General features: G+C 52.0%; 2 protein-coding genes and 2 pseudogenes across 5 annotated transcripts in view; 3 read left to right on the top strand and 1 right to left on the bottom strand.

Moving 5' to 3' along the window:
• BBS1 (Bardet-Biedl syndrome 1) overlaps window positions 1-10,691 on the top strand; it is a 24,413-nt gene extending 13,722 nt beyond the window's left edge. For 2 of the 3 annotated variants that reach the window (XM_003937749.4, XM_074401736.1), the window contains 6 exons: window positions 1,361-1,430; window positions 1,916-2,074; window positions 6,010-6,143; window positions 7,066-7,200; window positions 7,905-7,991; window positions 8,187-10,691. In XM_003937749.4, coding sequence (XP_003937798.1) covers window positions 1,361-1,430; window positions 1,916-2,074; window positions 6,010-6,143; window positions 7,066-7,200; window positions 7,905-7,991; window positions 8,187-8,273 — 672 coding nt within the window. In that variant the 3' untranslated portion in view covers window positions 8,274-10,691. Of the gene's footprint in view, window positions 1-1,360; window positions 1,431-1,915; window positions 2,075-5,987; window positions 6,144-7,065; window positions 7,201-7,904; window positions 7,992-8,186 lie in introns of those variants that run through there. The other variant, XR_746141.3, reaches the window with a different exon arrangement.
• Window positions 5,081-25,273, bottom strand: ZDHHC24 (zDHHC palmitoyltransferase 24). Of its 2 annotated transcripts, none has more exons than XM_074401738.1 (3): window positions 24,930-25,273; window positions 21,652-21,929; window positions 5,081-5,684 (listed from the first exon to the last, which is right to left on the bottom strand). In XM_074401738.1, exons 1-3 carry the CDS (start codon window positions 25,208-25,210, stop codon window positions 5,341-5,343), a joined length of 903 nt encoding a protein of 300 aa, XP_074257839.1. In that variant the 5' UTR covers window positions 25,211-25,273; the 3' UTR covers window positions 5,081-5,340. The 2 variants fall into 2 exon arrangements, with proteins under 2 accessions (XP_074257839.1, XP_003937804.2); XM_003937755.4 differs by lacking the exon at window positions 5,081-5,684 and adding an exon at window positions 11,670-17,019.
• LOC104652859 (uncharacterized) lies at window positions 8,353-10,691 on the top strand (annotated as a pseudogene).
• Window positions 23,559-23,654, top strand: LOC120364772 (U6 spliceosomal RNA; annotated as a pseudogene).
• Window positions 25,274-25,949: the final 676 nt, after the last annotated feature.

Consider the following 25,949-nt stretch of genomic DNA (forward strand, 5'->3'; position numbering starts at 1 on the left):
AACATTTTTAAAAATAGAATAGTAGGCCGGGCGCGGTGGCTCAAGCCTGTAATCCCAGCACTTTGGGAGGCCGAGGCGGGTGGATCACGAGGTCGAGAGTTCGAGACCATCCTGGTCGACATGGTGAAACCCCGTCTCTACTCAAAATACAAAAAATTAGCTGGGCATGGTGGTACGTGCCTGTAATCCCAGCTACTCAGGAGGCTGAGGCAGGAGAATTGCCTGACCCCAGGAGGCGGAGGTTGCGGTGAGCCGAGATCGCGCCATTGCACTCCAGCCTGGGCAACAAGAGCGAAACTCTGTCTCAAAAAAAAAAAAAAAATAGAATAGTAAATTCAAAGTATGTCAAAAGTGAGGCCCGGGCCCAGTGGCTTACACCTATAATCCCAGCACTTTGGAAGGCCAGGGCAGGTGATCACAGTTCTAGACCAGCCTGGCCAACATGGTGAAACCCTGTCTCTACTAAAAATACATAATTTAACTGGGTGTGGTAGCACAATGCCTGTAATCCCAGCTACTCCAGAGGCTGAGGCAGGAGAATTGCTTGAACCCGGGAGGCGAAGGGTTCAATGAACTGAGATCACTCCACTGCACTCCAGCCTGGGCAACAGATCAAGACTCCATCTCAAAACAAAAACAACAACAACAACAAAAAAAATAAATAGCTGAGCACGGTGGTGCATGCCTATAATCCCAGCTACTGAGGAGGCTGAGGTAGAACCGCTTGAACCCAAGAGGCAAAGGCTGCAGTGAGCCAAGATTGCACCACTGCACTCCAGCCTGGGCGATGGAATGAGACTCCATCTCAAAAATGAAAGTATGTTACAAGTGAAACGTGCGTATGTGTGCATGTGCACCTCTGTGTGTAAATTGTCCTGTGTCACATTATAAAATTTGAAAACAACTGGCTTGGGCCGTAGGTGCTGAGAGAGCCAGTGGTCTGCTGGTTGAAACAAGGGGAAAGAGAGAACTGATGGAAAAGGCAGGTTGGAGTCAAATGTGGAAGGCCTTCAGTGTCCTAACAAAGAGGACAAAAGCCGTTAGAGGTTTTCTAGCAGAGACCAGACATGTTTGTGTTTTCGAAAGGCAGCAAAGGCAGATTGTGAAGGACAGACTGGGGTGAAAGACCAGAAAGATGAGGCTGGGAAACCTATTAGGAGGTTGACCCCAAAAGTGAGGGCCAGTGATATTTGGTCTCGAACTGTGGTAGTGAGTTTGGAGGGGAGATGAGAATATAGAAAATATTTCAGAGGCAGTGATGCCCCAGGACTATCTCTTATCACTTCTCACCTATTATATCTCAGCTCTTGCTTTCCTCTCCAAGATAGTTCCCCAACTAAACTCTGACGTTTCCACATAGGATGCAGTGACCAGCCTTTGCTTTGGCCGCTATGGGCGGGAGGACAACACCCTCATCATGACCACACGAGGTGAGTGAGTCACACCTGTTAAGGGCTCCGGAGTCGGGAGTGAAGGGGTACGCCAGCTTCTGGGGAAAGAGGAGGAGGTGGGTATGAAGCATGCGCAGACCTGGGTGTGGAAAGCAAGGTGTACAGATGCGTCCTTCCAGGGTTAGATCTCCACGGGACAGCTCATCAGATAGCTACCCAGTGGCTGGGTCCTGGGCTGGATTCTATCTCTCTAGTTCACCCAGCATCCCCAGTGCCTGCCACAATGCCAAGAACATCCTAGTACTCCACAAATAACTGCTAAGTGGATTAATGAATTAATGATGGGAGACTATTAAGATACACTTCATTCCTTCCAGAAACAGTCTCATCTGGAAGACAGATGTGTACAGAAACAGCTCTATAGGAGGCAAATTGGGGAAGAAAGAGTGGGAATGCAGGATAGGAGTGGGAATGCAGGATAGAACTGGGGAGAACAAATCTATTTCCACTGTCCACTTCCCTAGGCGGCGGACTGATCATCAAGATCCTGAAGCGTACAGCAGTGTTTGTAGAGGGAGGAAGTGAGCTGGGTCCCCCACCAGCCCAGGCCATGAAACTCAATGTGCCCCGCAAGACCCGGCTTTATGTGGATCAGACACTGCGAGAGCGGGAGGCTGGCACCGGTAGGACTCAGACTGGGTCCTTTCTCTTCTTCCTCCTCCATAGCAAAGCTGAGGGAATGTTGTGCAGCCACCCTGCACACTGGGAGGAGACCTTGGCCAACTAGGCAGGTCACGTGGCTCTGGAAATCCAGGGACAGCCTAGGAGGTACACCTTGCCTGCAAATCACTGTTTCTCAGGGTGGAAGGTGCTGTGGGTGACGGCAGGAGCCTTAGAATTCAGGAAAGGGAACAGTCACTTCCAAATGCAGGAATTATTATGAGGAAAGCAGAATTTTGGCCAGGCACAGTGGCTCATGCCTGTAGAGGTGGGAGGACAGCATGAGCCCGGGAGTTCAAGACCTGCCTGGGCAACATGGTGATACTTCTTTCTCAAAAAAAAAAAAAAAGGGAGAGCGAGAAAAGTAGAATTTGACTGTGTCCTCTTGTCCAGTTTTTCCTGCTCATTTGTTTATTTGTTCATTCATTCATTCATTTATTCAGTACCTATGATTACACCAGGCCTTGTGCCAGGTGTCTTTAATTAGAATAGTCCCTACCGGCCAGGCACAGTGGCTCACGCTTGTAATCCCAGCACTTTGGGAGGCCAAGGTGGACAGATCATAAGATCAGGAGTTCAAGACCAGCCTGGCCAAGACAGTGAAACCCCGTCTCTAGTAAAAATACAAAAATTAGCTGGGCGAGTTTGCAGGCGCCTGTAATCCCAGCTACTCAGAGAGGCTGAGGCAGGAGAATCACTTGAACCCAGGGGGCAGAGGTTTCAGTGAACCAAGATAACGCCACTGCACTCCAGCCTGGGTGACAAAGTGAGACTCTGTCTCAAAAAATAAAAAAGAATAGTCCCTACCTTAGGAACTCAGTCTACATGGCCAACTTCATGTTCAGGTATAGAAGGGGTTTCTGCAAAGAGCTTTTGGAGCACATGAAGTAAGGACTTCTGCCTGGGAAGCTTGGAAAAGGCTTAAGAGTGAGGTGATTTTGGGCTTTACCCTAAGAGATGATTGCCAGACCCCATCAGGGCAAGGCAGGGTAATGTAGGCAGAGGCACAGGGCGTTGACCTGGATTCAAGAGAGCAGGCCATGCACAGTGGCTCATGCGTGTAATCTCAGCACTTTAGGAGGCTGAGGCAGGCAGATCACCTGAGGTCGGGGTTCATGACAAGCCCGACCAACATGCTGCTAAAAATACAAAATTAGCTGGGCACGGTGGCACGTGCCTGTAATCCCAGCTACTCTGGAGTTTGAGGCAGGAGAATCGCTTGAACGCAGGAGGTGGAGGTTGCAGTGAGCCAAGATCACACCACTGCACTCCAGCCTGAGCAACAAGACTGAGACTCTGTCTCAAAGAAAAAGAAAATGTACAAAGTCTAATAAAATTGTGAAACTGTCTTCAAGAACAGAAAAGACCATGTTCAAGAATGCTTAAGTGGACAGATATATCAAGTTGTAGGATGGGAAGACCTAATGCTGTAAAGCTGTCGATTCTTCTGAAATTAATTGAGAAGCATAGTAAAGTTGCAGTTAAAATCCCAGTGGGGGCCAGGCGCGGTGGCTCAAGCCTGTAATCCCAGCACTTTGGGAGGCCGAGGCGGGTGGATCACGAGGTCGAGAGATCGAGACCATCCTGGTCAACATAGTGAAACCCCGTCTCTACTAAAAATACAAAAAACTAGCTGAGCGTGGTGGCGCATGCCTGTAATCCCAGCTACTCAGGAGGCTGAGGCAGGAGAATTGCCTGAAACCAGGAGACGGAGGTTGCGGTGAGCCGAGATTGCGCCATTGCACTCCAGCCTGGGTAACAAGAGCGAAACTCCGTCTCAAAAAAAAAAAAAATCCCAGTGGGGTTTGTTTTAAGGACATGGCCAGTTGATTCAAAGAGTAAACCTAAGAAGTTTGAGGAAAATAAGACTAAGGGGACTTACCCTATCAGGTAGCAAAATGAACTCAAGCTGTAGGAATCAGTAGCTGTGGTGTGGATGTAGAAATAGACACAGAGAGCAGGGGCAAGTCTAGGAAGTCCAGAAACAGACCCTGAACATGTGGAAAGTCAGAGTATGCAAAAGGTGTTATTTCGAATTGGCAGGGAAATGTGAGACTATCCAAAAACAGAATAGGACAACTTGCTTCTAGAAAAGAAAATTAGACCTTTTATTCAGAGCAGCCACAAAAATTAGTTCTGGATAGATTAAAAATAAATGGTAGGTCTGGGCACGGTGGCTCACTCCCAGAACTTTGGGAGGGGCCGGGCGCGGTGGCTCACGTCTGTAATCCCAGCACTTTGGGAGGCCGAGGCGGGTGGATCACAAGGTCAAGAGATCGAGACCATCCTGGTCAACATGGTGAAACTCCGTCTCTACTAAAAATGGGCATGGTGGTGCGTGCCTGTAATCCAAGCTACTCAGGAGGCTGAGGCAGGAGAATTGCCTGAACCCAGGAGGCGGAGGTTGCGGCGGTGAGCCGAGACCGCACCATTGCACTCCAGCCTGGGTAACAAGAGCAAAACTCCATCTCCAAAAGAAAGAACTTTGGGAGGCTGAGGCGGGTGAATCACAAGGTCAGGAGTTTGAGCCTGGCCAACATGGTGAAACCCTGTCTCTACTAAAAATACAAAAAAACAGCTGGGCATAGGAGCAGGCGCCTATAATCCCAGCTACTTGAGAGGCTGAGGCAGGAGAATCACTTGAACCCAGGAGCCAGAGGTAGCAGTGAGCTGAGATGGTGCTATTGCACTCCAGCCCTGGCAACAGAGTGAGACTCCATCTCAAAAATAAATAAATAAATTGTAAAAGTACTGGAGAAAAAGGACAGACTCTGTCTCAAAAATAAATAAATTGGGCCGGGCGCGGTGGCTCACGCCTGTAATCCCAGCACTTTGGGAGGCCGAGGCGGGTGGATCACGAGGTCGAGAGATCGAGACCATCCTGGTCAACATGGTGAAACCCCGTCTCTACTAAAAATACAAAAATTAGCTGGGCATGGTGGTGCGCGCCTGTAGTCCCAGCTACTAGGGAGGCTGAGGCAGGAGAATTGCCTGAACCCACGAGGCGGAGGTTGCGGTGAGCCGAGATCGCGCCATCGCACTCCAGCCTGGGTAACAAGAGCGAAACTCCGTCTCAAAAAAATAAATAAATAAATAAATAAATAAATAGTAAAAGTACTGGAGAAAAAGGACATGTGAATAGGTGGGATAACTAAAATGTAATCTCCTGAATGGCAGAAGCCATCTCACACACACGGAAGAGTGAAGCCATCCTGGAGGACCAAGGTGCTCAGTCTGGAAGAGAGACAGTGGGGTGAGGGCAGGGTGATCTCTGGAGGCAGCTTGGGGAAGAGTCAAATGATACTGCAAATGGTGAACTGTGAGGAGTGGACCTAGGTGACTTGGACAGGGAGGGAGTGATGGAGGCAGGACCATGAGGCTGGTTTCCGTCGCGTTGAGCCTGAGGTGTTGATGGGACCTCCCTGTGGACATGAGCAGGAGGCAGGCCCAGTGCTTGCTGAGCTCTGGGGACACACGTGCAATAAGAACTCAGGAGGGACGCAGAACCTGCCCGCAGGAGCTTGCAGCTGTTCCTCTTTGTGGTGGTCAGAGCTGTGGCAGGACATGGATTGTCTGGGGGAAGAAAATGGAGGATGAGAAAAGATTGGACCAGATTCAGGAGAACACCAGCCTCTAGGGCCGGACAGAGGAGCCAGCAAAGGAGCCAGACAGTGCAGGCAGGAGGTGGTAGGGGAGCAAGGAAGAGGCAGGGCAAGCCCACCTCGTCCAGTGTTGCCAGAGGCTGAGCTCTTTCCCACGTCCCCAGTTCCTGCAGACCCCTCCCGCAGCACCTTCCTCTTGCACCCTCCCCACAGCCTGAGCAAGAGTGCCCCCTGTTCCTGTCTCCTCCCTGCCACCCCCCACTTCCACCACCAGCCTCTGTGCCCCTTCTCTGCAGCCATGCACCGGGCCTTCCAGACAGACCTCTACCTGCTGCGCCTGCGGGCTGCCCGCACCTACCTGCAGGCCCTTGAGTCCAGCCTGAGCCCCGTGTCTGTGACAGCCCGGGAGCCACTGAAGCTGCATGCCATGGTGAGCATCTGGGTGAGGGTGGAGTCAGGCCAGGGGGGCAGAGGCTGGGGTGCAGAGGAACCCCTCTGCCACACAGCTAAGCCCCAGAGCTGATTCCAAGCCAACTCAGCCTGTGCCCCCCATCACCTTCCCACAGACCCAGGGACTGAGTCTCATGTTCTCCTTTGTGAGAGCTGCCCTCACCTTCCTGCCCTCCTGTGCCACCTCTCCCCTCAGCTGGCCATGTGATGGGACACTCTCCAGCTCCCTGTTCCATGTTGTGCCTCACACAGGCCCCCAGAGTAGTCACATGGGGATATTTCTTCCCAGGAACCTGGAGGGATCCCTATAGCTATAGTACAGGAAAGAAGGCTGTCACTTTGGTAACATGTTAGGACTGCCCGGTACAGGGAAGGGGCCATCCCGACCTGACCCATAGGCACCGAGACTAGCACAGGCACAAGGAGAGGAGTCCACAGGCTCAGACGAAAATTAGCTTAGGGTCAGCAAGGCTCCGACCAGCTCCAAATGGGTCCCTGAGGTATGGCATCTGACCCAACTGGGTTCCGATTTCTCTTTTCCTAAAGACAGTGGATAGATGCAGAGGAGGACGAGGCTACAAGGTGACTCGAGAGCGAGAGAACAGTGAAATCTTCAAGGCTACCCTAGGATGAGAGTGGGAGGTGAAACAGGCAAGGGTTGGGGTGACGGGCTCAGGTGGGAGTCGGGGCCTGCAGTCCCAGGCTGTATGACCTCCCTCAGGCTCTCACTCTCTCCGGCCTCTTCTGATCCCTGTGCTCCGTCTGGTCTTCTGTGTCTGTGGGGGCAGATTTAGTAGGAGGAGGGGATATGAGGGCATTAGTGGAAGGCAGGCAGGGCACACTGTACTTTGTGCCCAAGGCTGCCAGGTCCTAAGGGCTTTCTCTACCTGCCCCCTCCACAGGTTCAGGGCCTTGGCCCCACCTTTAAGCTCACACTTCACCTGCAGAACACTTCAACAGCCCGTCCTATCCTGGGGCTGCTGATCTGCTTCCTGTACAACGAGGCGCTCTATGCCCTGCCCCGGGCCTTCTTCAAGGTACTGAACTCTCCTCACTTAGAGTAAAAAAGGCCAGGACAGGGGGCCAATGAGATGCCCACAGAGCCCTGGCAGGTCAGGGTCAGAGCATGCGGGTGGCTGGGAGGTGGCCAGCAGACCTACTCTCCCACCACAGACCAGGCCAAGGCCCCAGCAGAGGCCTCTGGAGGGAGCACTCAAGCCCCGCCTCTGCTGTTCTTCTTGCAGCCTGTGAGGGGTCTCCAAGAGCCACATAGAAGGTGCTGGGAAAACTGCCAGAGCCTGAGCCCCAGCCCCAGCTACACCTCCCAGAAGCCTGTTGGAGTCTGGGGGATCCCAGAGCCCACCCTGCTTCCCAGCTACTCCTACAACACAAACAGGAGCCTCTATGCCCCAGAGAGCATCGCCCATAGAGTGAAGGCCTGGTTTTCCTCCAGGGCCCAAGTCTGACCCCAACTTGGGAGACCCCAAGACGGAGAGACTGCAATATGCAGTAAACAGCCCCAGACTTGGTGGAAGTCTAGACATTAGGTTTCTTCACTCACTGTGTGGCTTGGGACATTCACTTCCTCACCGTACCTGCATCCTCCTCTACCCAGCAATTGTCCTGCCCACCCTGCAGGGGCGCTGAGGGTCAGCGGAGACTGCGGGCCTGAATGCACTTGGGAATGTGCCAAACACTGGCACGTGAGCTGGTTTCCTTACTTCTTTGTCCCCAAACATAGGTACCCTTGCTGGTGCCAGGGCTCAGCTACCCCCTGGAGACCTTTGTGGAGAGTCTCAGTAACAAGGGCATCTCAGACATCATCAAGGTAGGTCCCACACCTGTACTACGTGGAGGGCCAGCGGGACCCTGGGGAGGACAGTAAGGGTGAGCTCCAACAAAGCCCTTGAGGGGCTGCCAGGTGGGGGTGGGAGTATCGGCACAGTGGAGCCCTGTGGCCAGCGCAGACCAGGCAAGGGGTCAGGGGTGCATGCCCCCCGCTGCCATGGTCACTCCTCCATAGGTGCTGGTCCTTCGAGAAGGCCAAAGCGCACCCCTGCTGAGTGCCCACGTCAACATGCCCGGGAGTGAGGGGCTGGTGGCCACCTGAGCCCTGGGCTGCTGTGAAAACCCCTGAGGAATCAGCCAGGGAGAACCGGGCAGGTTCAGTGGCCCCAGGCCCACTCCTGATGCAGCAGTGTGCTGGGGTGACAGCTTGTCTCCCCTCTCCTAAGCACCCCCTTTCTTACCACCCCCACCACTGGGCCTATAGTAGCAGTTAGTGAGTACCCTAAGCGGCTCGACTCCTCCTTCAGGACCAACCAGGCATTGGTCCACCGAGCTCCTGCTACACCCTCCCCCTCCCCAGCCTTTTCAGAAACCACCCTGAGCTTGGAACAGAGCTCTGAAGTGGTCAAAGTGAGATGAGCAGGACAGGCGGAGCCATTCTCCACTGCCACATCCCTCATGCACGTCACTCGTCTCCCACTGCAGGCCAAGGCCAAAACTGGCCTAGGCCTGGCCAGGGAAATCAGCAGCTCTTCTTGGATGAGAGTGTGCCTCCTATTGCTCCCTGGCGATCCAGAGGCTAGGCTGCAGCCCATTCAGCTTGCAGGCAAAACACATGCTCTCTTCTCTCCTGACAGCTGAGCAAGCCCAGGGAATAGCCCTCCTCTCTCCAGCAAGCTTCTCTGAAATCTTAGACTCAGCCGTTCTTAGGCCTATGATGGTACACAAAGGTTGTCCAGGGAGAAGGGGGTGTAGGAGGGCAGATGGTGCCCCACAGGGAGCTGGTGGCTTCAGCCCCCCTAGAGCTCCTAAAGATCACACAGCAGCTGCTCCTGATGGGGGTGCTTATGCACAGAAAGAAACCCCAGGAGAGGCAGGCGGAGCGAGACAGAGCAGAGCCAGGGCCAGGGGCACAAGGAGAGGCGTTTCTGGGGCTTTGGGGAAGTGCCACAGGAGGCAGAAGTCCAGAACTGCCCATATAGATGCCCTTCTATGTCCTGGAGCCCAAATCAGTCATGTAAGTGGGAAGTTCCCAGGACAGTGGCCATATCGTGAGAATGAGCAGGAAAGGCTGGCCCCAGAGGTGTTTAATAAAGCTGGAGACTGAACAAAGGCCTGTGCTGAGACCCACAGACCTGGCCTAAGCTCCTGGCTAGCCTGCCTGGCCCACCTCACAGGCCACCCTGAGCCCTGCTCCCTAAAAACCTGCATCTTCCCCTGCTTGCCAAGGTGCACCCTGCAGTGTGATGCACAGCTCAGGGTTTTAGGAGGTCACCAGATCTCTCTGGGCTTCAGTCTCCCACATGTAAAATAAGGCACTTTGACCAGATTGTTTCCAAAACTCTTTCACCTCTAATACACTGTGAGCTTGGCAGCCCCTCTGGAGGAAGGAGGAGTTGACTCCAGAAAGCTGACACTTAACAGGAGTAACTGCAGAGCTTTTGCCCTTGAGGCTAAGGGCCCCTGGCTAACTGCCACTGCTGGCAGCAGCCGCTGTGCCCAAGACATGGGGACTGAGGTGATGCAGCCCACCATCCACCCCTGTGCCTCTCAGGGGATGCAGCTGAGGTCAGGCTAAAAGAAGCAAGGGACTCTGCACTGTGTGGCCACTTGCAGACACAGACCAATTGGGTCAGGATGGCAGAGGGTTTCTAGATCAAGCCTGCTGGGCCACAGCTGGAAGAAGCAGGAGTTATAACCCAGAAGTGGAAAGACCTGGGGCAGAGGGAGTGTCACTGTCAGATTTCAACTTAACCTGAAGAACTTAGCAGAGACGGAAGGGCCTGCCCTAGAAAGTGATGAGCCCCTTGTTGCTGGAGCTGTGCAAATGGTGGCTGCACTATCACATGACAGGGTCACGGGATGGGCCAGATGACCAGATGATCCCTTTCACCCCAATCAGGCTATGAACTTTGAGAACTGGGAACAAAAAAGTCTAATCTGGGTTCTCATCATAGCTATTTCTGAGGATGAAATGGGAGACCTATGCCCAGCACTGATGTCAGTTTATATAATGTAATGCTGTGTATCTACCACTAAGAAACACATGAACCGCACCGCGTGGACAGGAAGTGTTCACAAAGCCACATGAGGCAAGAAACAGTGCCGGGTGCCCAGCACATGCACTAGAGAGAAGCTACAGACATTAGGACAAGGAGAGTTGGTGTCTTTCTAAAACGTTCTTATTTAAAAACGTGTCCCCACTTACTAACATGAATTACACAGTTTGCAAGAAGAAAAGTCTTTCCCATTCTCTAGTGCTGCTCCCCGACCCAGCAGTCACTTCCAGTTCTTTCAGGTATTTTTAAAATGTGCTTATATGACTCCTGCTTGATTTATCAATCTTAGACATTACCTGTTGACTCCCTGTTGTCATACATGAGGCTTTAGCTCTTGTACCCCTCCCCCATCCCTAGTTTTTAGGTTAAAAAAAAAACTCAGAATACTATTTCTATTATTATGTGAAAGTTATTAACTGCAGAGCCAAGAATTGGAATATAATTAAATTCACTTTGTTGTACTTTTTTTTATGGAGTGAATGAGTTGCCCTGAGTTTCTCATTTACTTTGTTTTCTGATAGACCAATTGCAAATTCTTCCCCCACCATCTGACAGCTCCTCTTTTTCCGGACACTTTTCCTTCATCCTCTATTTCACTAAGGACTATTTGTTCTCCAGGTAAACTCCTTTTGCCTCTCTCCTGGGCTAGATCCTGATTCCTGGGCCCCATGGCTTCCTATTTCTCAGTTCGCCTTCATTTGGTGAAACACTTCCTCAAATATCTTTAAAAACTTGTGGCCAGAAGGCTGGGTGCCATGGCTCATGCCAGTAATCCCAGCACTTTCGGAGGCTGGGGCAGACGGATCACCTGAGGTCAGGAGTTCAAGACCAGCCTGGCCAACATGGTGAAACCCTGTCGCTACTAAAAATACAAAAACTAGCCAGGCATGGTGGCAAGCAGCTGTAGTCCCAGGTACTCAGGAGGCTGAGACAGGAGAATTGCTTGAACCTGGGAGGCGGAAGTTGCAGTGAGCTGAGATCATGCCCCTGTACTCCATTCTGGACAAAAAGAGTGAAACTCTCAAAAGAAAAAAAAAAAAAAGCCGGGCACGGTGGCTGAAGCCTGTAATCCCAGCACTTTGGGAAGCTGAGGCAGGTGGATCACGAGGTCAAGAGATCAAGACCAGCCGGGCGCGGTGGCTCAAGCCTGTAATCCCAGCACTTTGGGAGGCTGAGGTGGGTGGATCACGAGGTCGAGAGATCGAGACCATCCTGGTCAACATGGTGAAACCCCGTCTCTACTAAAGATACAAAAAATTAGCTGGGCATGGTGGCACATGCCTGTAATCCCAGCTACTCAGGAGGCTGAGGCAGGAGAATTGCCTGAGCCCAGGAGGCGGAGGTTGCGGTGAGCCGAGATCGCGCCATTGCACTCCAGCCTGGGTAACAAGAGCGAAACTCCGTCTCAAAAAAAAAAAAAAAAAAGACCATCCTGGTCAACATGGTGAAACCCTGTCTCTACTAAATATACAAAAAATTAGCTGGGCATGGTGGCGCGTGCTTATAATCCCAGCTACTCAGGAGGCCGAGGCAGGAGAATTGCCTGAACCCAGAAGGCAGAGGTTGCGGTGAGCCGAGATCACGCCATTGCACTCCAGCCTGGGTAACGAGAGAAACTCCATCTCAAAAAAAAAAAAGAAAGAAAGAAAGAAAAAAGTCATTAGAGGCCGGGTATGGTCATTCACACCTGTAATCCCAGCCCTTTGAGAGGCCAAAGCAGGAGGATCGCTTTAACCCATAAGCTGGAGACCAACCCGGGCAACATGGTGAGACCCTGTCTCTACCCCCACCAAAAAAAGGTCATTAGAGTTTTTAAGAATTTTAACACGCTGCTTGTCTGAACATTTCTTTATTTAATTCATACATATGTGACAGTTTGGCTGGGTCATAAGATTCAAAGTTGAAAATATTTTTCCTGCAGGTAGTACTCCCTTGTCTTCTAACTTCAGATAATGCAGTTGAGAAATTCCATGATATGCCATTCTTACATTCTTAGTCCTGATCTCTTTTTTTTTTTTTTTTTGAGATGGAGTCCCACTCTGCTGGACTGCAGTGGTGAGATCTCAGCTCACTGCAACCTCCACTTCCTAGTTTCAAGCGATTCTCCTGCCTCAGCCTCCCGAGTAGCTGGGATTACAGGCACCTGCCACCATGTCCTGCTAATTTTTGTATTTTTAGTAGAGACAGTGTTTGACCATGTTTGCCAGGCTGGTCTTAAACTCCTGGGCTTAAGTGAAATGCCTGCCTCACCTCCCAAAGTACTGGGATTACAGGTGTGAGCCACCACACCCGGCCACCATGTGTTTCTATCATTTGCTGTGCTGTGGGTGGAGATGTGCATCCTTCAGCTGCAGGAAATTGTGCTGCTGTTGTTTTGTGGGTGATTCCCCCACTTCGTTTTCTCTGTTCTCTCCGGAACGCCAGTTAAGCCCCAAAATTACAGAAATTAGCTGGGCATGGTAGCAGGCACCTGTAATCCCAGCTACTTTGAGAGGCTGAGACAGGAGAAAATCACTTGAACCTGGGAGGCAGAGGTTGCACTGAGCCGAGATCATGCCATCTGCACTCCATCTCAAAAAATAATAAAAAAAATATTTGACATTAGGGCTGCCCAATAATTTAAAAAACTATAACAAACATTTAATGGTGAAATATTGATCTTATTCTAAAGTGAGAAACAAGAGTGTCTACTACCTGCAATCCACATTATATAGTAGTCTCACCCATACAGAGGGGCAAGAAAAGGGTACAAAAATTTAAAAAGGTGGCTGGACTCAGTGGCTCATACCTGTAATCCCAGCACTTTGTGAGGCCAAGGTGAGAGGGTCTCTTGAGCCCAGAAGTTCAAACATGGTGAAACCTCATCTCTACAAAAAAAATACAAAAATTAGCCGGGCATGGTGGCGCATGCTTCTAGTCTGAGCTACTCAGAAGGCTGAGGTGGAAGGGATTGATAGAGCCCAGGAGGTAGAGGCTGCAGACGGCCATGATCACGCCAGTGCACTTCAGCCTGGGTGACAGAGTGAGACCCCATCTCAATAAAAAAGTTTTTGGTTTGGCTGGGCATGGTGGCTCACGCCTGTAATCCAAGCACTTTGGAGGCCAAGGCGGGCAGATCACCTGAGGTCAGGAGTTCAAGACCAGCCTAACCAACATGGTGAAATCCCGTCTTTAATTACAAAAAAAAAAAAAAAAAGTTTTTGGTTTGTTGGACACAAGTTTTGTTTCTCTTGGTTTGTTTTTGTTTTGAGGCAGTCTCTCTATCACCCAGGCTGGAGTGTGGTGGCATGATCCAGGCTCACTTTAACCTCTGCCACCTGGGCTCAAGTGATTCTCCTGCCTCAGCCTCCCAAGTAGCTGGGATTACAGGCATGCATCACTGCGCCTGGCTAATTTTTGTATTTTTAGTAGAGATGGGGTTTCGCCATGTTGGCCAGGCTGGTCTTGAACTCCTGACCTCAGGTGATCCGCCTCCCTTGGCCTCTCAAAGTACTGGGATTACACATGTGAGCCACCATGCCTGCCCTGGACACAGATTTTTTTTTTTTTTTTTTTTTTTTTTTTTTTTTTTGATAGAGCGTCTACCTCTGTCACTCAGGCTGGAGTGCAGCCGCATGATCACAGCTCACTGCAGCCTTGACCTGCTGAGCTCAAGCCATCCTCCCACCTCAGCCCACCACCATCCCCCACACTACAGATGCACCACCACACAAGGCTTTTTAAAAAAAAAAAAAACACACACACACAGGGTATCAGCAGGGCGTGGTGGCTCACGCCTATAATCCCAGCACTTCAGAAGGCCCAGGCGGGTGGATCACGAGGTCAAGAGATCGAGACCATCCTGTCAACATGGTGAAACCCTGTCTCTACTAAAAATACAGAAAAAATTAGCTGGGCATGGTGGCGTGCAACTGTAGTCCCAGCTACTCAGGAGGCTGAGGCAGGAGAATTGCTTGAACCCAGGAGGCAGAGGTTGCGGTGAGCCGAGATCGAGCCATTGCACTCCAGCCTGGGTAGCAAGAGCGAAACTCTGACTCAAAAAAAAAAAAAAAAAAAAAAAAAATTACACAGGGTCTCACTATGTTGTCCAGGCTTGTCTCAAGGGATCCTCCCGCCTCAGCCTCCCAAACTGTGGGATTACAGGCATAAGCCACAGTGCCCTACCCCACTAATTTTGTGTTTTCTGTAGAGACAAGGTCTGGCTAAGTTGCCCAGGCTCACAGTCTGTTTTCATAGTGCATGTATAATAGCATAAAATACTTAAGAATCAATCCAGTTTAAAAAGGCATGATCTTTATGGGAAAAGGTATGCAACTTTATTGAAAACACTGAGTGGGGAAATAAACCATGCTCATGAACTGGAAAATTCAATTGTACATAGATGCTGATTTCATCCAGATTGATCTACAGATTCAACTGGGTTCCATTCTCTATCTGAAGGGGTTTTTTGGGGGAATTTGACAAGCTCATTCTCAAGGTTACATGGAAGAGCAAGGGCCAAGACTAGACCGCTTAGATGATTTTCAAAGGGCACATGGCAGAAAAAAATGGCCAGTGGAACCAAATAGAAAAATTAATTGTGGTATTTTCAGTAGATCACTATGCAGCAGGGGAAAGGAATGCCATATACACACAGTAATCTGGATACATCCCAGGAACATGCTCGAGTGGAAAGACGAACTGTAAAACAATAAACTCGGCATGATTTCATTCATAAATTTGAAAACATGCAAAGCCAATACAAACACAAAAAAACTATAAAGCAAAGCAAGGGAACGACTGAAACAGGACAGTGTCTGCCCCACAGGGAGGGGCAACAGCAGGAACTTCGAAGGAAATGGTAACGTTCTCAAATGCAACAGGGGATGCTGTTTCTCTTTATAAATGTGTTTTTTAGCTCCTCACTCACTAATTTCACAACAACAAAAAAAAATCCAGGTGCAGTGGCTCACATCTGTAATCCCAGCACTTTGGGAGGCCAAGGTGGGCAGATCACCTGAGGTGAGGAGGTCAAGACCTGACTGGCCAACAGGGTGAAACCCCATCTCTACTAAAATAAAAAAAAATTAGCCAGGTGTGGTGGCGTACACCTGTAGTCCCAGCTACTCAGGAGGCTGAGGCAGGGGAATTGCTTGAACCTGAGAGGTGAAGGTTGCAGTGAGCTGAGATCGCACCACTGCACTCCAGCCTAGCAACAGAGCAAGACTCCATCTTAGAAAAAAGAAAATGTCAGCCAGGAATGGTAGCTCAGGCCTATAATCCTCGCACTTTGGGAGACGAAGGCAGAGGCAGTGGATCACTTGAGGCCAGGAATTCAAGTTCAGCCTGGCCAACATGGCAAAACCCCGTCTCTACTAAAAATACAAAAAAAAAAAATTAGCTCAGTGTGGTGGTGGGTGCCTGTAATCCCAGCTACCCAGGAGGCTGAGGCACAACAATCGTTTGCACCTGGGAGGTGGAGGTTGCAATGAGCCGAGATCACACCACTGCACTCCAGCCTGGGCAAAAGAGTGACAAAAAAGAAAATGTCAGGCTCTTTCTTCTACTGTCTTCCCTCCTGTTTTCTTTCCCTTGGTATATATTTTTGGTTTTCTTTACTATCAACTTAGAGAGATCCTAAGAGAAAGCTGAGATGAACTCATGTTTAAGCCTGCTGTGTGGAACTGGCGATCTCTATTCACTCTATTTAGACAGAAACGTGTAACAAGCAGCTCCTGAGGAATCCAGAGAGGTGCAGGCTGAGCCCTCTCAGCACTGCCCTCCACAGGAGCCCCAACAGCCCCAGCCCACTTCTTTACCTTGATTCTTTCCTACTCATTTCCTCCAGCTGTGGAAGGGTAAAGGCAAAAGCACAAAGACCTGGGATCAAATCTTCCTCCATCTGCCACACCATGGTCTTACCACATTGATTCTTAGGGCGTAACTGCTGCCTCATGGACCAGGTTAGCTAAGAGAGGTTCCATGAAACTGCTGTTGCAGAAATGCTTCTAACTATAAAATGCCAAATCTGGGAACAAACGTTTGGATTCTCATAGCCTGGACCACTAGGACACTGCCTTGGCCTGCTGGTACCCCACCCCCAACTCACCCAGGCCAGGGGAGGTAGAGCCCCAGCCCCTGAGACCCTCAGGCATTCTGCGGTTTCCAGACCAGCAGAAGGACCCAGAAACAGTAGCCCCAGCAACAAACTAAGGGGCCAGAAACCATGCAAAGATGGAGGGAGGCTGAGAAGCAAGTCAGTGCTTTATTAACCTGGCAAAGGGGCAGCTAGGCAGCCTAAGGAGCCCCCTGCCAGACCCTCCTCTGCACTCCTCTGCCCAAGTCACAGCCCAAGCCCTGGACCCATAGGAGTGCAGGCTGAGCAGGGGCAAGGCCAAGGAAGGGGTAGAATTGTTCAGTGCAGATGTTAAGGTCCAACCCTACTTCCTTCCTAAGTCTGGGGGTGGGCCCCCCTCCCACCCATTCCTCCCTGTACAGTTCTGGCTCTTCCTGGAGTCAGGAGGCTGTGTCCCACATCTGCTGTGGTCTGGAAGGTGATCCCATCCCCAGGCAATGGGGAGGCCAGGAAGGGCCAGAGCCAGACGAGGACCCAGCGGGGCCCCAGGGCTGCCTGCAGGTTGTGGCAGGGACCCAGGTCATAGGAGTGCTGGCCCCGAGCCCACTCCCACGTGGTCTGGCCTCGCAGCAGCAGCATTCCATGGAAGAGCAGCCCAGCCCCGCACAGCAGCGCACCCGCCACGCACGTGTCCATCACGAAGGCCAAGGCGAACTGTGCCAGAGAAACTCTGCCTGCAAGGAGAGAGCAGAGATCAGGGAGTGGCAGTAGAACCCAGCTCTTCTTTCACCCGCTCCCCTCCACCACAAAGCAGGGCTCATTCCTCTGCTCAGCAAACCCTGTGTCTGTGTCAATACTGTCCAGCCAGTGCTGGGTGACAAGAACACACTGGTAAACCGGGCAGGCACAGCCCCCTGCTTGGGATACGGCTTCATTCCTGCATCACCTACTTGGTGAGCACTTCCTTAGCCCCAGAGGCGGTACCAGGCACTAGAGGGCGTCTCTGCCCTCAGGGAGCTCACAGACATCAAAGAGGCCATTCTGAGCGGAGCACAATGGCTCCCACCTGTAATTCCAGCACTTTGGGAGGCCGCAACAGTTGGATAACCTGTGGTCAGTTTGAGACCGACCTGGACAACATGATGAAACTCCATCTCTACTAAAAAATACAACAATTCGGCCAGGCGCAGTGGCTCACACCTGTAATCCCAGCACTTTGGGAGGCCAAGGCAGGTGGATCATGAGGTCAGGATATCGAGACCATCCTGGCCATGGTGAAACCCTGTCTCTACTAAAATACAAAAAATTAGCCAGGTGTGGTGGCGCATGCCTGTAGTCCCAGCTACTCAAGGGGCTGAAGCAGGGGAATCGCTGAATCCAGGAGAAGCAGGTTACAGTAGGCCGAGATCGTGCCGCTGCACTCCAGTGTGGTGAAAGAACAAGACTCCCTCTCAAAAAAAAAAAAAAAAATTGCCAGGCAGTGGTTCACGCCTGTAATCCCAGCACTTTGGGAAGCAGAGGCAGGCAGATCACCTGAGGTCAGGAGTTTCAGACCAGCCTGACCAACATGGAGAAAGCCCTGTCTCTACTAAGAATTCAAAATTATCTAGGTGTGGTGGCACATGCCTGTAATCCCAGCTACTCGGGAGGCTGAGACAGGAGAATCGCTGGAATCCAGGAGGCAGAGGTTGTGGTGAGCTGAGATTGTGCCATTGCACTCCAGCCTGGGCAACAAGAGCAAAACTCCCTCTCAAAAAAAAAAAAATATATATATATATATATATAAATTACCTGGATGTGGTGGCACATGCCTGTAATCCCAGCTACTTGGGAGGCTGAGGGGCTGAGGCAGGAGAATTGCTTAAACCTGAGAGGTGGAGGTTTCAGTGAGTCTCGAACACACCATTGCACTCTGGCCTGGGCAATGACAGAGGGAGACTCCGTCTCAAAAAAAAAAAAAAAAAAAGCCAGGCGAGGTGGCTCATGCCTGTAATCCCAGCACTTTGGGAGGCCAAGGCAGGTGGATCACAAGGTCAGGAGTTCAAGACCAGTCTAGACAAAATAGTGAAACCCTGTCTGTACTAAAAATACAAAGGTTTGCTGGGCATGGTGGCACACATCTGTAATCCCAGTTACTCAGGAGGCTGAGGGGCTGAAGCAGGAGAATTGCTTGAAACCGAGAGGCAAAGGTTGCGGTGAACCAAGATCGCGCCACTACACTCCAGCCTGGGCGACAAAGCAAGACTCCATCTCAAAAAAAAAAAAAAAAAAAAAGAGGCCGGGCGCGGTGGCTCAAGCCTGTAATCCCAGCACTTTGGGAGGCCGAGGCAGGTGGATCACGAGGTTGAGAGATCGAGACCATCCTGGTCAACATGGTGAAACCCCGTCTCTACTAAAGATACAAAAAATTAGCTGGGCATGGTGGCACGTGCCTGTAATCCCAGCTACTCAGGAGGCTGAGGCAGGAGAATTGCCTGAACCCAGGAGGCAGAGGTTGCGGTGAGCCAAGATCGCGCCATTGCACTCCAGCCTGGGTAACAAGAGCGAAACTCCATCTCAAAAAAAAAAAAGAGAGGCCGGGCGTGGTGGCTCAAGCCTGTAATCCCAGCACTTTGGGAGGCCGAGGCGGGTGGATCACGAGGTCAAGAGATCGAGACCATCCTGGTCAACATGGTGAAACCCCGTCTCTACTAAAAATACAAAAAATTAGCTGGGCATGGCGGCACGTGCCTGTAATCCCAGCTACTCAGGAGGCTGAGGCAGGAGAATTGCCTGAACCCGGAAGGTGGAGGTTGCAGTGAGCCAAGATCGCACCATTGCACTCCAGCCTGGGTAGTAAGAGCGAAACTCCGTCTCAAAAAAAAAAAAAAACATTCTGTTTGGGCCAGGTGTGGTGGCTCAACGCTTGTAATCCCAGCACTTTGGGAGGCTGAGGCAGGCAGATCACCTGAGGTCAGGAGTTCGAGACCAGCCTGGCTGACATGGTGAAACCCCACCTCTACTAAAAATACAAAATTAGCCAGGCATGGTGGTGGGCACCTATAATCCCAGCTACTCGAGAGGACAAGGCAGGAGAATCACTTGAAGCCAGGAGGCGGAGGTGGCCGTGAGCCAAGACTGCACCACTGCACTCCAGCCTGGGTAACAAGAGTGAATCTCAAAACATTCTCTTTGAAGGTCCTGAGGCAGGCCAGAGGCACCTGTGAGACAAGCGGGTGGCCAGTCTGCAGGTACAGGGAGAAGCGCAGGCTGGACAAGTGGCCCTGCAAGAGGCGTGCAAGGCCCCGAGACTGGGCGCAGCCAGACCTACCAAAGTGTAGGGTGAGAGGGGAATGGCACCTAGATGGGAGCATGGGGAAATCAGTTATTGGGGATCAGATAAAAGATGACAGAGGGCAACCAGAAAGGAAGGCAGGTGCACCAAGGTCCCAGCCACCGGTGATGCAGGCAGAGAACACTTCACAGGGCCTGGGGGCCAGCACTGTCATGAGTCTAAAAGGTCTCATAAAGCATGAACTTGAGTGGGTTATAAAGTACATGGAGACAGATCCCTGGGTGAGTGGCGGTGGCAGAAGTCAGGCTGGAGCAGGCAGGGAAGGCACAGCCATGAGCCTGGGCAAGTCCCTTGGGAAGCTTAGAGCAGGACAAAGGAGTTTGTCCAAGGTGTTAAAGCTGGAGGAACCAGCAGAGGGGGCCTGGCCTGCAGGAGAGGCAGACGCCACAGCCTGACGACTCCAAGCAGGGAGGTAGGCACCAAACACAAGAAGCTGGAGACAGTCAGCCGGGCTCGGAGATTTGAGGACAGTGCAATTTGGGATGTGCCAACTGATTTCTCGCTTGCTCTGTGTCGGAGCTTGGAGGGTGGGAGAGCAGGGAAGGTCTGAGCTGCTGTCACTGTGGGGAGCAAGCTTACGAACAAACAGGAAGACCAGGCATGGCGGAGGGCCTGCTGAGGTCAGCAGCCGGGAACATGAGCATGGCATCAACCTGCCACAGACTACCAGTGCCTCCGGCTCTCAGCAGCCAGAGGCAGACACAGAGAAGCCAGGAAGGCACCATGGAAGAAGATGAGGGAGGAAGTTTGCGACACTGGCAGGAGAATGGTGGGAAGGATGAGTGCCGAGACGACGTCGGCAGCAAAGGTGGAAAGGCACAGACGGGCAGTGAGGGCCACAGGCCTGCAGGCTTATGGAGCAGGTGCCAGGGCGTAGAGGAGTAAGAGATGGAGAGGAGGTGGGGAGCAGAAAGAGGGAGGCAGATGGGTGGTTTGGGGGGTGAATCAGTTGTGGATTCTGACCAGGATTGGGGTGTGGAGATGGGAGCAGGAAAAGGAAGGAAAATGAAGGAAGAGGCCGAGAGCTAAGCCATCCAGGCATTGAGGGTGCTGGTCATGCAGAATTCCAGACACCTTGATTTACATAGGGCCCAGGGCTGAGCAAAAGTCTGAGACTGAAGCCGGAGCCTTCTGTGACTGAGGGGAGTGTGTGTTGACCACAAGGAGGTAAGGGGGTGCAGCTGGAGGGCTGGGACTCATGGAGGGGTCAATGAGGAGGGCAGAGGAGGGCCCGCTGGGAAGCCAGTGTGGGCAGATGAAGACTGATGACCCCAGTTGGGAGGCTTCCCCTGGGCCAGAGGGTGGGCTCTATGCACAGAGACTACTCCAAGTGGCTGGGGAGGTTCCTCACCACAGATCAAAGTGACAGAGGGAACCATGGAAGAGGCAGGAGGAAGGAATTGGGGCAAGAAAGGCCAAAGCATTCTGGGCACAGAGAACAAAGAGTAAAAAGGACCAGCGGGGCTTCTAGCTGTGGAGGTGTCGGGGAAAGAGAAACCTGTGTCGTCCAGAACATGGGATCTCAGGGAGCTTCCTGATCCAAATCTGCCCTCCATAACTGGGCCTTCTCCTGCCTGTCACTTTCACTGGCTCCCCAATGTCCAGTCAAGTAGGAGACATCTCACACCAGTGCTCAGGACCCCGCCAGCCAGGTCTCCCCTACCAATCTGGCCTTAATTCTCACAATTCCCGCCTACCCTCCAAACCTTTGTTCCTGCTGCTTCTCTCACTTAGAAATACCCCTAGAATTCGCTCCCACATCCTGCCACGCAGGAACCCCGACAGGTCTTTCTCCTCTCTCAACAACTCCTGGAATCCTTCCGATTCTCTGGCCAGAATGCTTGCCTTGTCTCAACACACCAGTTTCTGTTCTGCACCCCCAGGGGAATACCAACCTGCCCTTATCACCATAATTGACACAGGGGCTGCGTCCCCCCAGGCCAGAAAGTCCATCTCCCACCAGAATGGGCTGCACTCCCCAGCCCAATACCAGGGCCCCCGCCTCTGCGCAGAGGTCTCCCAGGCACCCCACCTGTAAGCAGCATGAGCCAGGGAAGCAGGAGGAGGGCAGCCATGTGGAGGGGCGTGTGGGCTCGCAGCAGAGCCGACAGTGCAGGGCCCAGCAGCACAGAGACGTGGAGCAGGACACCGGCGGCGTGAAGCAGCAGGCACAGGAAGGGCCGGTAGTTGCTGAAGCCCACGCAGCGGCCCAGCAGGCGGCAGTGGTGGTCCCGACGTAGGATGCAGACGCGGCAGGCAGAGCAGTGTCCACTGCGTGGGGGCACCTGGCTTTGGCACTGGTAGCAGTAACTGCAGGAAGGAACCACAGGGTCAGTTTCCCTAGCAACTTGAGTGCCCCATATCATGCATGGGGCAGCCCCAGAGCCCATCCTGGGGAAGCAGGAACAGTCATTTGCCCTGCTTAACCTCAATTTCTTTTTTTTTTTTGTTTCGATGGAGTTTCACTCTATTGCCCAGGCTGGAGTACGGTGGAGTCATCTCAGCTCACTGCAACCTCCACCTCCCTGGTTCAAGCGATTCTCCTGCCTCAGCCTCCCAAGTAGCTGGGACTACAGGCGCCCGCCACCGTGCCTGGCTAATTTTTTGTATTTTTAGTAGAGACGGAATTTCACCATGTTAGCTAGGATGGTCTCAATCTCCTGACCTCGTGATCTGCCCACCTCAGCCTCCCAAAGTGTTGGGATTACAGGCGTGAGCCACAGTACCCGGCCATAAGCCTCAATTTCTTTTCAGGTAAATGCAGGCTAAACAAGATGTCCTAGGCCCTTCTAGTTCTAGCACCCCAGGTCTGAGGCCTCCTCCAGCCCTAACATCCCCCATCCTGAGACCTCTCTCAAGCTACTAACATCCAGCAGTAAATCCCTCCCTTCCACCATGGACACTCCTTTGTCCAGGTCACTAGGAACTCCCTGGATTACTGCAATGCCTCTCAACTGGTCTCCCGATTCCACCTTTGCCCCACCTCATACAGTCTTACCCCAGCAACCAAACTGACCCTCCTCTGCTTAAAACCCTCCATGATTCTCCAATTTATTTCAAAGCCTTCCATGTCCTACAGCATCCTTCCATCTGTGACATCTCTTCCCCTCTCTTACTCCACTCCAGCCACACTGGCCTTCTTGCTGTTCCGGGAACATGCTACATATACAACTGCGTCAGAGGCTTTGCTTCATCTGTTCACTCTGCCTGGAACACCTTTCCCTCGGATTCCCACATGGCTAACTCCCCACCCCCTCCAAGTTTTTGCTCAAATGACTCCTTCTTTATGAGGTCTACCTTGACCACCTATTTATTTTTATTACTTTAAAAATTAGCCGGGCGCGGTGGCTCAAGCCTGTAATCCCAGCACTTTGGGAGGCCAAGGCGGGTGGATCACAAGGTCAAGAGATCGAGACCATCCTGGCCAACATGGTGAAACCCCGTCTCTACTAAAAATACAAAAAATTAGCTGGGCATGGTGGCGCGTGCCTGTAATCCCAGCTACTCAGGAGGCTGAGGCAGGAGAATTGCCTGAACCCAGGAGGCGGAGGTTGCGGTGAGCCGAGATCGTGCCATTGCACTCCAGCCTGGGTAACAAGAACGAAACTCCGTCTTAAAAAAAAAAAAAAAAAAAATTAATTTGACTGGGCGTGGTGGCTCACGCCTGTAATCCCAACACTTTGAAAGGCCAAGGATTACAAGGTCAGGAGTTCGACACCAGCCTGGCCAATACGGTGAAATCCCATCTCTACTAAAATTACAAAAATTAGCTGGGCATGATGGCGTGTACCTGTGGTCCCAGCTACTCGGGAGGCTGAGGCAGGAGAATCACTTGAACCCAGAAGGCAGAGGTTGTGGTGAGCAAAGATCGTGCCACTGCAATCCAGCCTGGGCAACAGAGTAAGATTCCATCTCAAAAAAAATTTTTTTTTAATTTTAGTGCTCACTTCGGCAGCACATATACTAAAATTGGAACGATACAGAGATGATTAGCACAAGGATGACACGCAAATTCATGAAGCATTCCATAATGAAAATAATTTAAAAAAAGAAAAAAAAATTTAAAGACAGGGTCTTGCTACGGTATCCAGGTTGGGGTGTAGTGGCTGTTCACAGGTGCAATCTGTGAACACATCACTACAGCCTCAGCTTCTCAAGTAGCTGGAACTACAGGCAAAAGCCTGTGCCTGGCATAAAATGTGTGTGTAGAGCCTGTTACCTGGTGTAATTTGTATTTTCTAATTGACAAATTCCAGTTGTATACACTTATGGGATACCAAGTAATGTTATGATTTATTAATACAACTTGGAATAATTTTTTTTTGAGACAGAGTCTTGCTCTGTAGCCCAGGCTGGAGTGCAGTGGTTCAATCTCTGCTCACTGCAACATGTACTTCCCAGGTTCAAGCAATTCTCTTCCCTCAGTCTCCTGAGTAGCTGGGATTACAGGCGCATCCCACCACATCCGGTTAATTTTTTTGTATTTTTAGTAGAGACAGGTTTTCACCATGTTGGCCAGGCTTGTAAACTTCTGACCTCAAGTGATCTTCCTTCCCACCTTGGCCTCCCAAACTACAGGTGTGAGCCACCACACCTGGCCTGACCACCTATTTATTTATTTATTTATTTTGAGATGTTGTTTCGCTCTTGTTGCCCAGGCTGGAGTGCAATGGCGCAATCTCAGCTCACCAAAACCTCTGCCTTCCGGGTTCAAGCGATTCTCCTGCCTCAGCCTCCCAGGTAGCTGGGATTACAGGAATGCGCCACCACACCTGGTTTTGTTTTTTGTTTTTTGGGGTTTTTTTGTATTTTTAGTAGAGACAGGGTTTCTCCAAGTTGGGCAGTCTGAGCTCGAACTCCTGACCTCCGGTGATCCACCCACCTCGGCCTCCCAAAGTGCTGGGATTACAAGCATAAGCCACTGTGCCCAGACTAACCACCTATTTAATACTGAAACTTGCAACCCCTTTACCCTGATCTACTTCTTATTTCCATACTACTATCACCTTCTAGCATTCTATATGATTTTCTTATTATTCCTCTAGTTTCTCATCTGCCCCCTAAATGAGCTCCAGATCAAGAATCTGTTCTATTGTACCCTTAGTACCTTGCACCTAGTAGGTGCCCAGTAAGTAGTTGTGAGTGAATAAATAACAGTCGTTCTAGCTCTTCCATTCCAGGTTCTAAAAAAATTTCTGGCTCTAACAACCCGAATCCTAATGTAAGCCGGTTCTAACATCTCCAGTCTTGGGGCCCTTCCGCCCTGGCAACGGCTCCCACTTCTCCCCCCGGATTCCACGCCCCACTCACGCCCAGCCCTGGCCCAGACCGCGGCCGGCCAGCATCACGCCGCGGATGCTGGGATCCGAGCGTAGGAAGAGCCCCACGTTGCCCAGCAGGTTGAGCAGCTGGAAGGCGGCCAACGCCAGCTGCAAGGCCCGGGCCAGGGGTCCCAGCGGGGGCGGCCCGGGACCGACCACCAGCACGTAAGCCAGCTCCAGACCCACGGCCGTGGCCCACAGCGCGGTGAGCACGAGAGGCAGCCCCGCGGGCGCCCCATCTGCGCCCTCAGCCGCCCACGGCTGCCCCATGGCCTGGACACTGCAGCAATCGGAGCCGGAGGACTCGACCGCTTCCGTATTAGGGAGGGAATAGCGGCAGACGGACGTCTGCTACGGCCAATAAAAGCTTCGAAGGGGTGCGGCAAGCGCTCAGAGTCTCAGGGAGCGGCCGACCAACGGGGCGAGTTGATTGGGCCGACGGACCAGCAGGAGGCCCTCGGAATCCCGCGGCAGTGGAGCACGGAAGACGCCGCGGAGTGATCGGCCCGCCCACCTGGGAGGCCCCGCCCCCCGCCGAAGCCCCGCCTGCTGGCGCCGCCGGCCAGGCGCGCCCGGGGGATTGAGTTGCAGCCTGGGCGGCATCGGGGTTTCCCGGCTCAGCAAATTCTCTCCTACTCCTCCTAGTCGCCCCGATATTAATAGCCCTGCCGCGGCCCATCCAGCTGGCTCGGAGCCGTTCCCCATGCCCGGTGTCTCCCTTCATCACCCCAGAAAACATGCGAAACAGCTCGGCGCCTTCGTGTTCCTGACTGTGAAATGGGGATAGGGCTCCGTGTCCCACCATCAAGGGGCTGAAAGAGGCTAGCCAGGAGCGCCGCAGGGCAGCCGCTAGAGCGGCCCGCGGCCGCTACTATTATCCGCCTTTCCATTGTGGTGAGGAGGAAACAGAGAGGTCCCGTGGATTTCCCAAGGTCACACAGCACCCCCGCAGCGGAGCGAGAATGCAAACCCAGGATCTCCGCCGCGAGATCCATCCCGGCGCCCCCCA

The sequence above is a fragment of the Saimiri boliviensis genome, chromosome 6 (assembly GCF_048565385.1).
Source record: "Saimiri boliviensis isolate mSaiBol1 chromosome 6, mSaiBol1.pri, whole genome shotgun sequence".
Lineage (NCBI taxonomy): Eukaryota > Metazoa > Chordata > Mammalia > Primates > Cebidae > Saimiri > Saimiri boliviensis.